This window comes from Branchiostoma floridae, chromosome 1 (assembly GCF_000003815.2).
Source record: "Branchiostoma floridae strain S238N-H82 chromosome 1, Bfl_VNyyK, whole genome shotgun sequence".
Classification (NCBI taxonomy): Eukaryota; Metazoa; Chordata; class Leptocardii; order Amphioxiformes; family Branchiostomatidae; genus Branchiostoma; species Branchiostoma floridae.
The window spans coordinates 588,514-601,020 of record NC_049979.1 but is presented as its reverse complement, the minus strand read 5'-3'; the positions used below and the strand labels follow the sequence as shown (position 1 = coordinate 601,020).

The 12,507-nt window shown below is 43.5% G+C and overlaps 1 protein-coding gene across 1 annotated transcript in view; it reads left to right on the top strand.

The window, feature by feature from the left end:
- Positions 1 to 12,507, top strand: part of LOC118423459 (sodium/potassium/calcium exchanger 4-like) — a 50,347-nt gene that overhangs the window by 27,174 nt on the left and 10,666 nt on the right. The window contains exons 5-10 of the mRNA XM_035831630.1: positions 4,717 to 4,801; positions 6,096 to 6,199; positions 7,782 to 7,856; positions 8,247 to 8,272; positions 9,106 to 9,159; positions 11,627 to 11,739. Of these exons, the coding sequence (XP_035687523.1) occupies positions 4,717 to 4,801; positions 6,096 to 6,199; positions 7,782 to 7,856; positions 8,247 to 8,272; positions 9,106 to 9,159; positions 11,627 to 11,739 (457 nt within the window). The remainder of the gene's footprint in view (positions 1 to 4,716; positions 4,802 to 6,095; positions 6,200 to 7,781; positions 7,857 to 8,246; positions 8,273 to 9,105; positions 9,160 to 11,626; positions 11,740 to 12,507) is intronic.

The window sequence follows — 12,507 nt, the reverse complement described above, 5'->3', positions numbered from 1 at the left end:
CTCCTGCAAAGTTCGACTGTCTTGTTCACAAACTGCTGTTTTGGATCCATGTCGGTGGTTGGCTCTGTCACGGCCTGCTGGAAAATCCTATGGCATTAAAATCGTACGACGATCGCACGACCAATGTGACCGCGCCCTCAGGCACGTGAGCCAGAAGTCACGGGTTCGGTTCCTGACTTCTCGCATCGCGCCAAACGTCGTGTCCTCGAGAGGGGCACTTGACACGACCTTCCTCACTCCACTCAGTCGTACATGTCTACTTGACTTTGAATGGGGGCTCTGGGGTAAATGGTAGTGAAAGGAAAGCGATGTGTTACGCCTGCCGATTACTCTCCAAGCAGAGGTTAGGCTCCGGATGTTTTTTTACGTTTTTGTTTAGCCGTTTTTATCGGGCTTTCTTTTTTGTATTGTATCTTGCTGTGTTAGGCCGGACACAGCAAGATACAAAACGAAATAGGAAGCCCGATAAAAACGACTGAAAAAAAAGAAATAAACAGCCGGAGTCTAACCTCTGCTTGAAGAGTACCTGCCGATACCTTGCCCTAGACACAACGGTTTTACAGCCCATCGCCCCTCTACGGCCTCAAAAAGCTATAGGACATTCACCTGTTCATCTCTACAGAAGGTCACCGATGCTAAACCATGTTATAGTAGCTGAACGTGACGTACCCGCCATGCCTTTGAATAACCTTGTTTCCGATGAAAAATAGTTGCGTAATTCCCACGACGAGGTTTTGATGGAAGACATGGATGCACCAGACGCCGGTGTTTCATTGCTCAAGTCTCGACTCGAAACCTGTCATTTCCTCTCCGCTGCTGTACACAAACAAGTACAGATTAGTTTTCCACTGATGGTTTTCTGACATGATTTAACCTCGCTTCACGTGCTCTCTGAGATCATGCGTATTACTGCTGTCGTGACTACTGCATTCAACGTCGTCAAGAAAGCACCAGGGTGAGGTTAGGTTCGCCTGGCTGCAGTCGTTATGTATTCTGTAGCTTAATGCACTTCTTTTCTTTGCGGCCTTTTATGGCTCAGATTGGGAGGTTATGTTTTACAAACTTTTGTTCATTGTTAAAACAGTTACGAGTGGATCATCAAATGGAAGGTTGGATGACGTCCCCAATAGGTTTCATTTAAACAAAATTACGAGTCATATTAGAAAAACTAAAAAGGCAACATTTTCGAGAAAACACAGGATGTCTCCTTCACAGTAACGTTCCTTTTACGAAACCAGTGCAGGATTTTCTATCGCAAACCTGTAATTCCCAATGCAAGTTTTGCTGTCGCAAACCTGCAACTGTTCATATTTATTTAACAGCTAATGTTTTGTTCATGTTTGGTGTAACAGAGGTATAAACGAGGCCATATACATCAGGTCACTCCAGCCAGAGACGGTGGACGTTATAATTTTCCTGGCACGTTTGATCAATTGCTGACGTCACGTACCCGCAAGATCACTTGTTAGTAACATCAAGCCGTCTGTAACTCTCGCGAGTTTACGTCCTGGAGTGATTGGCCATCGGTATTAGCACGTCACCGGAACGTACTGCGCCTGCGCGAACCCTGGTGTTTTGGGGCTTGGTTTGGTCAACGTTGCATTGAAATCCCGCTTGTTGCACAGTATATGTTAGAGACATGGTTTCATGTAAAACGTACACGGAGTTTTACCCTTATATACGCACGTACTTTTTTAAATGCGGCCCTTTAGTAAACCGGGGGTTTAGCAAGGTTTAGCATGTCTATACTTTTCGCGCAGGCGCAGTGCGTTCCGGTGACGTGCTATCGGTATTGATCCTGAAGAAGGCAACAGTGGTCGTTGAAATTTGATCCGTGAAAACCTCTGTGTTGGAAGAAAGTTCAGCATTGTACCACATGTAAACTACGATTCCTTGATAGCCTCCTTCAGGTCTCATCTCATACCACTGACTGGCACGTTTGACCAATTGCCAACGTCACGTACCCGCAAGATCACGTGTTAGTAAGATCACGCGTCTGCAACTCTCGCGAGTTTACGTCCTGGAGAGATTGATCCGTATATACAAGATTGATCCGTATATAAGAAAGTTCAGCATTGTACCACATGTATACTACGCTTCCTTGATTGCCTCCTTTAGGTCTCATCTCCTGACTCATGACTGGCACGTTTGACCAATTGCTGACGTCACGTACCCGCAAGATCACGTGTTAGTAAGATCACGCGTCTGCAACTCTCGCAAGTTTACGTGCTGGAGAGATTGGTCATAAGTATTGATCCTGAAGAAGGCAACAGTGGTCGTTGAAATTTGATCCGTATATACCTTTGTGATGGAAGAAAGTCCAGCATTGTACTACATGTATACTACGCTTCCTTGATAGCCTCCTTCAGGTCTCCTCTCATACCACTGACTGGCACGTTTGACCAATTGCTGACGTCACGTACCCGCAAGATCACGTGTTAGTAAGATCACGCGTCTGCAACTCTCGCAAGTTTACGTGCTGGAGAGATTGGTCATCGGTATTGATCCTGAAGATAGCAACAGTGGTTGTTAAAATTTGATCTGTGAACACCTTTGCGTTGGAAGAAAGTCCAGCATTGTACTACATGTATACTACGATTCCTTGATAGCCTCCTTCAGGTCTCATCTCATACCACTGACTGGCACGTTTGACCAATTGCTGACGTCACGTACCCGCAAGATCACGTGTTAGTAAGATCACGCGTCTGCAACTCTCGCGAGTTTACGTCCTGGAGAGACTGATCCGTATATACCTCTGCGTTGGAAGAAAGTTCAGCATTGTACCACATGTATACTACGCTTCCTTGATTGCCCCCTTCAGGTCTCATCTCCTACCCAGAACACGCGTGTCCTCCGCCAATGTGAAAAGTGTAATTACGCCGACGTCTCCAGCAGCTTAATGAGGAGGTCCTTCCCTCGGGTCGGAGCTGCTCACGTTTACTCCTGAGGCAATGTTGATTAGATTATATGGATGACATCCTCTGGGAACCCCGGAACTGATGCGCGAATGCGAATGAAAAAAGTTTGTTCCAAAGAAAAACTTGCCGACAGTATGATATCTGGGAGGCCGGGAAGGTTGAAGAAATGAGTATGGCATATAGCGTATGGTATACGGTAATAAGAAACAATATAGTCTTCGTTTTGTTCTTTCACATCTTCTTTGATCTCGGAACTCTATGACCGAAGAAGCAGTTGTCTGATATTTTTTGCACCTTAGCATTTACGCCATATATTTGCTCATTTTGCAGCGACTTTTGACGATTTACAACTTTGATTAAAAAACTTTTGGAGGGCAACGGATGAAAATTGAACTGCGCGCGGATGTCATCCATACCATCGAGTCCACATGGCCTGATTAACTCCTCATCAGAGGGGATGTAGGAAAGGGTTCGGACGGTTCCCACGAGATGCTCGTTAAAGTGAACAAGATGATCGTTTGGAGCACTAGACATGGGTGTCTGTGATATTCTGTACATGATAGCCTGTACAAGCCCATGAGTGACATGAACGTCCTTGTGGTCAAACTTAAGTCACCTTTCCACAAACTGCACAGGTTGATTACTATGGATATATATCCCTACCCATAATTCCTCGTTTGTATCTATTATCTTCACGTAATTCTTCATTAGTAACTGTGCACATTATTAAGCGCCGCTGTGACTAATGATCAGAAAATAAAGTAAACATTCAAGAAGCAACCATTGAGACGGCTCAAAAGCTTGCAATGCAGCAGTCAGTGCGAATCAACCATACACATTATTTACTCCATGCCATGCAAAATTACAAATTTACAAAATTGTACAGTCAGCTCTTCTTGGATACTTTCTGTGACGTTCTGACGTTCTGAATCTCAAGTGTTGCAAGAACGAACGTCATGCATAGCAGACATTGCGCCTACGTTTCTATCTTGGTTGCCAATGCTGACTCATAGTCAATACAAATCCTTTTATGCTTCATTTTAGCAATTTGTACCACGAGTTCCAAATAGATTTTCGAAACGCAACTTACCGTGTCTTTTGTCCTGAGGCTCTACTTTCCACTCGTACGTCAGAAAGTTTCTTTTGGTCTATTACATGGCCAATTTGGGTGATGTGATGACGTCATGATGACGTCAACCTTCGTCGCGATCTTCCTGATAATCTTACTGTAATCCCGCACTGACGAGACGCGCTCGGCACAAATCCTGTCATCATCACTTCTTTAAAAATACTCTGACGTTAACCCCTTCAATAATCCACTTCGAATCGTCTGTCACGATTCCCTGTTAAGGTAGTAAAACCTTTCGATGTGTTTCCTTCCTTTAGGCCTTCTCTCTGCTATACTGTGATCGTATAGCGACCAAACTGGATGTGTGCAATCCGGTGTCACTGACGAAAGATAGTGGATGCTGTCATGTAAAATTTATAACCGAAACGTCTGATCGTTTCCCAAATCATATCCAGTTGCTTGAGTGAATTCTTTTTGCCATAGCTTGATTCTATGATCGTAATATAGATTATAGTGAAAGATGTAAATGTGTGATTTTAAAAACAATAAAACAACACAAAACGTAAGAAAATTCGTTCCTTATCAATGAAATTTATTGTTCGCTCAACGGTCGCGGCGCAGTTACTTGCTCTAGTCAATGAAATGTTGTGTTATAGAGCAGTTGTGGTGATCTTTGCGACGTGCTGCTTATAATGATTGCTAATGCTCCTTTTGTGTTCTCGTGTCCAGAATCTGGGGCTCAGTGATGACGTTGCCGGGGCAACCTTCATGGCGGCAGGAAGCTCGGCCCCAGAGCTCTTTACGTCAATCATAGGTAGGTAATGCCTGCTGTCCGGGGTAGCACGGAGGGAGTAGCGTTAAGTGAGCGCAGACAGAAGATATGGCTGCTGTGCCCTTTGTTTATGGCCCACTTCACCCGACACATGTTTCCTTAATACTTTGAAAGCTTTTTAGATCCACTGTTTCACGACTGACTGGAGTCCCAGTGGAAACACGCGGCCTCCTGTATCTCCTGCCCTGCTTAACGTGTCAGACTTACTGCGATGTTTCAGCAACGTCGTGGCGTAAACTTGTTTTGGACTAGATGAACTTTATCATAACATCACTCTGCAGGCAGCAGCCTGAATTGTGTTGGCGTGTACACATTTGAACATTAAGAGTTTCATCATTAAATTCGACGTGGTTTAAAACTTATTACACATATTATAAAATGTTCTAATAATTTCACTTAAAATCACAAGTGCAAATAGTTAATATGCAACATTTATAACAATTATGTAGAGGCCAATTACTGTTGATAGAAATGCACTGATTCATTAGGGCGAGAGCTTTAGGAATGGACGATTGTCGGTGCTTTCAATAAGAAGAAAGTAGTGTATAGTCAACACGATGAGTTTCGTGTTGACTATATACTACTGTGGAAGCTTAACTTCTGGGGCTTCACGTCTTTGCTGTGCAGTTCTATGGCGCAGTCGAGTTGAACAAATAAAGCGACTGTTTTTCACCGTCACAAGAAGTGATGACAACAAGAAAAAGACGCATCAATTCCTCTAACCTGATAGTCTCTCGGGTCTGCTGTTGCCTAGCTGATTCCCATCTAAAATTTAGTCCATATGCGAAACTTTTTTAGTGTAGTATCAACATATCATACGATTCCAATGTTTAGGTTTATGATGACTGAATTCTGCTGCATATGTGGATTGGAAAGGAAAGACTTCTGACGCCATATCTACTAGTATGCAATCCTATAGTCTTGGTTGCAATTATGGGCCTTAATCTATTACCTGAATGTTAACTGGAATCGTAAAGCTGTATATCTAAGGAGTGTAAGGAATTGATTACTGTAACCTTTAAAATAATTTTTAACTGTTAGAAAACAAAATTGATAATACATCTTAAGTTGTATCATGAAGTTATTTCCGCACCTATCCTCCGATTGCTGTACTGCATGAAACATGGGATTTAACAAACTTAACTTCAGTATCTAAATTCCCCGTAAATCTAACATTCGATATTAACCCACATATATCACACATTAACCCCGTAAATGCCAGTAAATGTACATCCCACATCTGCTCTTTAGTTAACAACATGCCGTCTCATTCCAGGCGTCTTCATTGCTAAGGGAGACGTCGGTCTGGGGACGATCGTGGGTTCCGCTGTCTTCAACATCCTCTTCGTCATCGGGCTGTGCGGACTGTTCGCTGGAATTGTAAGTAACAAGAAGTCTTCTTTTTTTTCAAAATGATTGACTATGAATTTATAGTAGATATGCTCCCGAACAAGAATGTGTTTTCGCGTACTGGGCGAGCTAGACAAACTTAGAACAACCTGCACACATTACCATAACTGTCCCTGGTGCTGATCACTATCCAAACACACACACACACACGTTACCAGACCTGTCCCTGGTGCTGAACACTATCAAACACACACACACACACACACACACACACACACGTTACCAGACCTGTCCCTGGTGCTGAACACTATCAACACTCCTTACCATATGCGTTCCCTGTTTCTAAAGACGATATGCACCTACATGTTCTAATACCTCTCTCTGTTGCTGAACACTAACCGCACGCGCACGCACACGCGCACACACACATGCACGTACGCGCACACACAAAGGGATATAGAGACGCATAGCTAGGTTACTTGAAACATGCAAAATGTCTTCTATATCATCAGTTTCGCAGCAAACTAGTACTTTTTGTTGGTTACAAAGTAAGCGTAACATATTCTGAACCTTTTGGTGCACACGTGCGCTGAAAGTAAACGACGACCCTCCACTCCCGTAACCGTCATGACTTCCGCGCCCTCATTTCACCAAAACCCACATGGGCTGCTATTTCGGACTCTACAGGCGATCAAGTAGGTACAGCGGAAATTAGTGCTGGAAAACTGAATCTCCAAAGATTTGCTGAAGTCCACCCAGGCCAATTTCAGCGCAGTCTGTGGGGGTATTTCTCATGCGCTACAATGTTCCAAACGACCTCAGCGGGTGTGATTAGGTCTGGCGTTCCACCGAAGGGTGAGAACTGCGGGAAGTTGGCGTCTAGGTCACGCTAAAACAAATTGCGACTTTATGGAGGTTAAAGGGTCTTCCATCTATCATATTGCGGTTACTAACAAGGTAGACGGTTAAGCGATTACGTTCAAGGGAGTTTCGTAAGGCCATGTTGATATAATTATATGGATGACATCCTCTTGAAACCCCCAAACTGATGCGAGCGCGCGAATTAAAACCTTTGACAGAAGAAAGAAGCTGCCTTCATTATGTATTCTAAGTGATCATAAAGATTGAACACAGAGAGTAGTGTATACCAAGCAGTAGAGCCTCCATTTTTCTTCTTTCTTCTTCTTTGAAGTCGGCCTCAGTATCCGTTTTCCGATTTTTTTTTCAAATTTAGGCAAATATTTCGGAGATACTTTGTACGATTTACAGTATGGTCCATTTTCGGGGTGTTGGGGGGGGGGGGGTGTTGGGCGGATGGACAAAAATGTATGCACTTGGGGATGTCATCCATGTGATTTCATCAACAAAGCTTAAGGCTTCAGTAGCGTGGAATAGTCCCCAGGCCCAAGGGACGAGATCGGAAGATCGGGCTGGAACTGAAGTAGGACGCATATCAGGCTTCCTATACATGCTACTTTTGGTGTTCTATATATATATATATATAATAAGTACATAACAAGGTCCTGCGCTAACGTCTCGTGTTTGTTTGTTTGTCAGATCGTGCCCCTGACTACGCTAACGTCTCGTGTTTGTTTGTTTGTTTGTTTATCAGATCGTGCCCCTGACGTGGTGGCCGCTGTTCCGGGACACTGCTGCTTACCTGGTCTCCATCATCACACTCATCTTTGTAAGTTCTACCTACCTACCTAGTTCCTTGACCTCCTGGTCGTTGGGGGGACAAGGTAGACGTAAAAATACTTTTAAAAATACGTTTATTTAAAGCAGCACAAGGTTGCAATCTTACTTAATAAGCCTGTTGATTCTAGAATACTAGCGTAACATGCTGTGAGGAAGGTGATAGGTAGCCTACCGTACAATTTACTTTCATGGACTACAAATCATACTCAATGTTTGTATCGCTAACGTACAGTGTTTCTGCCAATCGTTATGGAATCCGCACACAATTTTCTGAGGTCGTAGGTTCGTATGGAAGGGTGACAATTTACATTGTTTATAAGCAAGACTTAGAACTAAATGAAATAAAATTATAAACACTAATTTTGTGATACCATTTCAGGTCATTGAAGACGGAAATGTTTCCTGGTAAGTGTTTTCTTTGAATGTTAGACTATTGCTAAACAGGTAAAATCATGCACTACTGTACAACAGAAAATAGTGCTATTGTTGATGAAATATTCTTAGACTGTTTTAAATGATTCTGAAACGGAATAGAAATGAATAGCAGGATCTGCGAAGCGTTTTATTACTGGCAGCCTCCAAGAGAGCAATTGAAACTAACTTTTAGTGTTCTCATCATCCACTATAGATACAGCACATTATTCGCAACACATGAAGAGAAAGCTATTTCTTACATTTGAGACACAATGTTGACACAGGATTACGTCCCGTTTCCATTCAGTCTACTCAGCGAATTTGATAGACAAAGAAAGATTTTGCGTTTTATGTATTTTGTTGTCTAGGTCGTACGATTTTGATGCCGTATGGATCCAAAATAGCATTTTGTGCTCCAAGACAGTTACGCCCTTACAGGGCCTTCACACTGAAACCGAATTAGTAGGAATCAAGCAGAACCAGCCGGAATGAGGTATTTGCAAAATTGGTGCCACATTCGGGTGGGAAGTCCAAATGGACCTTATACTAGTATCCCCTTCAGACGAGAAGGAATGAGCGAAAATGCCGTCAGAATGAAAATTGTTTTCTATTCCTGGGAATTCGTAGTGTATTCTAGAAATTCGTACTGCATTCCAGATACTCTTTTGGTCACATTCGGGCAGGATTCGAAGTGACTTGCTGTTTCGGTTCTCCATCAAATGAGATTAGAATGTTTCGAATAATGTTGGAATGCCACAGAATGCGGTCGGACTGCGGATCTTGTTATTTGAAGTAATCCCGACCCTGCCGCTACCTCTCCGCAGGTACGAGTCGCTGGTGATGTTGTTAGAGTACACCGCCTACATCTTCTTCATGGGGTAAGTACCTGATAGTGTCAGGGTCACGGTTCCCTGCCGGACCAGTTCCAAAATCATATCCAGTTTTTTTTTTTTTTTTTTTACTCAATGGTCACCACGTAACAAGGCCTGAAGGCCACTCTGTGGTTACGGGTTACATGATTGGAACTGTAACAGCAACTCTTCGCCCTAGGTCAGAAACATCATGATTGAGACCAGCCCAATTGCTCACTATGAGTGAGGACTAACTGACCCAATAGGCGAAGCAGGGGTTACGAGGGCTGCTCGGGAGATTCCCTACCCCTATTTTGGCCGGAATGGTTTGATCCGCTCGGGTGGATGTTCGCACATGTGGCGGGTTCTTTAACGTGCATAGGGTATGGCTCTCCCCACACACGGGACCTCCATTTAACGTCCTATCCGAGGGACGACTCATTTTTCACTTGAGTGAAGTGAGGAAAGTCGTGTAAAGCACCTTTCCCAAGGGCACAAGACCGGCAACACGGCAGGCGGATTCGAACCGGCGACCTCTCGGTCACGGGCCGAATACACTACCACCGTGCTACGCGGCCCCACAGTTGCTTGAGTAACTGCTTTTTGGCAAAGTTTCTGTATAAAATTTTGCTACAAATTACCACACTGCATCTGTTTATCCATGTCTGAAGTAAAAGGAAACACTAAATTTTTCCTCAGTGCAATCAGCCTGAAGTAATTTAATATTGTTAGTGAGATATGTATCTGCACACTTCGAATTTTGTCAACGACATGGTTTGGCCATTTTGGTCAACCAACTCGTGTATTTCACGTACTTTCTCTAAAGGGTTATGGCGTGCACCAAGCGTCATTGACACGGGAGGATAAAGGAAGATATATGAGAAACGGGCGAACTCATTGGTCTTCACCAAAGCGCATTATCCGGTCGGCGCTTTGGACCATGATTCTCCTTTAGTTCCAGTATCGTTTGACGTCACTGCGGCGTCTGTCACGGCTCGGCTGCCTCTTCAATTATACGGTCCGTCCGCGATGTCATTTAGCACACCACCCAACCTGTACGTCTTCGCTCTTATTCACCAGTGTAACCGACTTTCGTACGTAAACGTCGGCGTAGGGATTGAAGTTGATGGCTTACCTTTTAATAAATTTTCGGTATAAAATGGTAAAGCACAAATCTGCCGATATCATCTGCCTCAAGCGAGATCAAAGATTGATACACAATATATTTGGTAGTTCAGTAGTAAAGCCAGGCTGAGTTGCTTGGGGTGAGAGGCTGAGTAACAGTTCTAGACGGAAACTCTGCGGCTCCATGTGTCTTAAGGAGGGATGACTGTGGCGTGAAAGATGCCGGTTAGCTAGGAAATGAATCCACCACTCTCATAAACGGACGGAGTTCAAAGACAAAAACATTATTGAACGATAAAACTTCGATGAAATGCAATTTGATGAAGGGCTTAATTAAGATCTCACAAAAGTACAATAAACTTATTGAAGAAAAGAATGAGGTATTGGAGGCACACATTCGAGTTGATATGTTCGAAATATCGCCGGTGATCTGTGAACATTTGTAATAGATTGTGCCCCTGGGAAATGCACTTTCCTCACTTCACTAAGGTGTAAAATGAGTACGTAGCTTCGGCTAGGACATCAAATGGAGGTCCCGTGTTGGGGAGAGCCACACCCAGGGCACGTAAAAGAATCCGCCATACTTATCGAAAAAAGTAGGGGATCTTCCTGGTGTGAATGGATCAAGCCATTCCGGCTTAAAATGGGGTGGGGAATTTTTCCGAGCAGCCTTCGTAACCCCTGCTTTGTCTATTGGGTCAGTTAGTTTACTCCTCACTCTTAGTGAGCAATTGAGCTAGTCTCAATCATGATGTTTCTGACCTAGGGCAAAGGGATGCTGTTACAGTTACAATGGAACCCGTAACCTTGGAGTGACCTTCGGGTCACGCCTTGCAATGACCTTCAGGTCTTGTTGCGTGGTGACCGTTACGTAAGCAAATGGCAGCGGTAAGGCTGGCTCAGCGATGTTCTTTCACAACGTCAAGTAGAAGTTTGATGCGAGAGTCAACCTGTATGGTTTATACCGATGTCGCCCAACACTTATGATTTCTTTCTGTCATACTCAAATTCGTGTTAATATCTTGTCAAAAACTCTCCTCTACTTCAATCTTGTTATTTTCGAAGACCAGTAAGTCCCAAAACACGTCTGCCGGTATAAATTGTTCATTTTCTAATCGGTCTAAAATCCGGTTAACAAATTTTTTTCAGGTACGGTTTTTCCGGACCTGTCCAACAAGAAACATCGGTTTTGTACCAGAAACCCTTGTCTGCACCAGTCTCTGAACATTTACAGATGTTTACAAAATGATCCTTCAAACGAGCCACTTTTACCCTAAACATCTGTAGAGTCGATACCCATTGCGTAATGCTACCGTCCTGTATCGGTTAATCGATGAGAAGTATTGATTAGCACGTCTCTCTCCGCCAGGTTCAACCCGCAGGTGGTGGGCTGGCTGCAGAGACGGAAGATGCGGAAACAGGGGAACGCCGTGCAGCACACGGAGGATGCCAACAAGAGAAACTCCATCCTCATGAGTGAAAGTAAGTACCAGTAAAGGTGAAACTCCACACTCATGAGTGAAAGTAAGTACGTAATGAGTGAAAGTAAGTAAAGATGAAACTCCATACTCATGAGTGAAAGTAAGTACCAGTAGACACCGACAAGAGAAACTCCATCCTCATGAGTGAAAGTAAGTACCTGTAGACACCAACAAGAGAAACTCCATCCTCATGAGTGAAAGTAAGTACTAGTAAAGATGAAACTCCATCCTCATGAGTGAAAGTAAGTACCAGTAAAGATGAGTGAAAGTAAGTGAAATGAGTGAAAGTAAGTACCAGAAGAAAGTAAGTACTAGTAGACACCAACAAGAGAAACCCCATCCTCATGAGTGAAATAAGTACCAGTAAAGATGAAAGTCTATCCTCATGAGTGAAAGTAAGTACTAGTAGACACCAACAAGAGAAACTCCATCCTCATGAGTGAAAGTAAGTACCAGTAGCCACCAACAAGAGAAACTCCATCCTCATGAGTGAAAGTAAGTACCAGTAGAGATGAGTGAAAGTAAGTGAAATGAGTGAAAGTAAGTACCAGAAGAAAGTAAGTACCAGTAGACACCAACAAGAGAAACTCTATCCTCATGAGTGAAAGTAAGTACCAGTAGCCACCAACAAGAGAAACTCCATCCTCATGAGTGAAAGTAAGTACCATTAGACGCCAACAAGAGAAACTCTATCCTCATGAGTGAAAGTAAATGCCCGTAAAACACCAGCAAGGAGAAACTCCCTTCCTCATGAGTGAAAAGTAAAGTC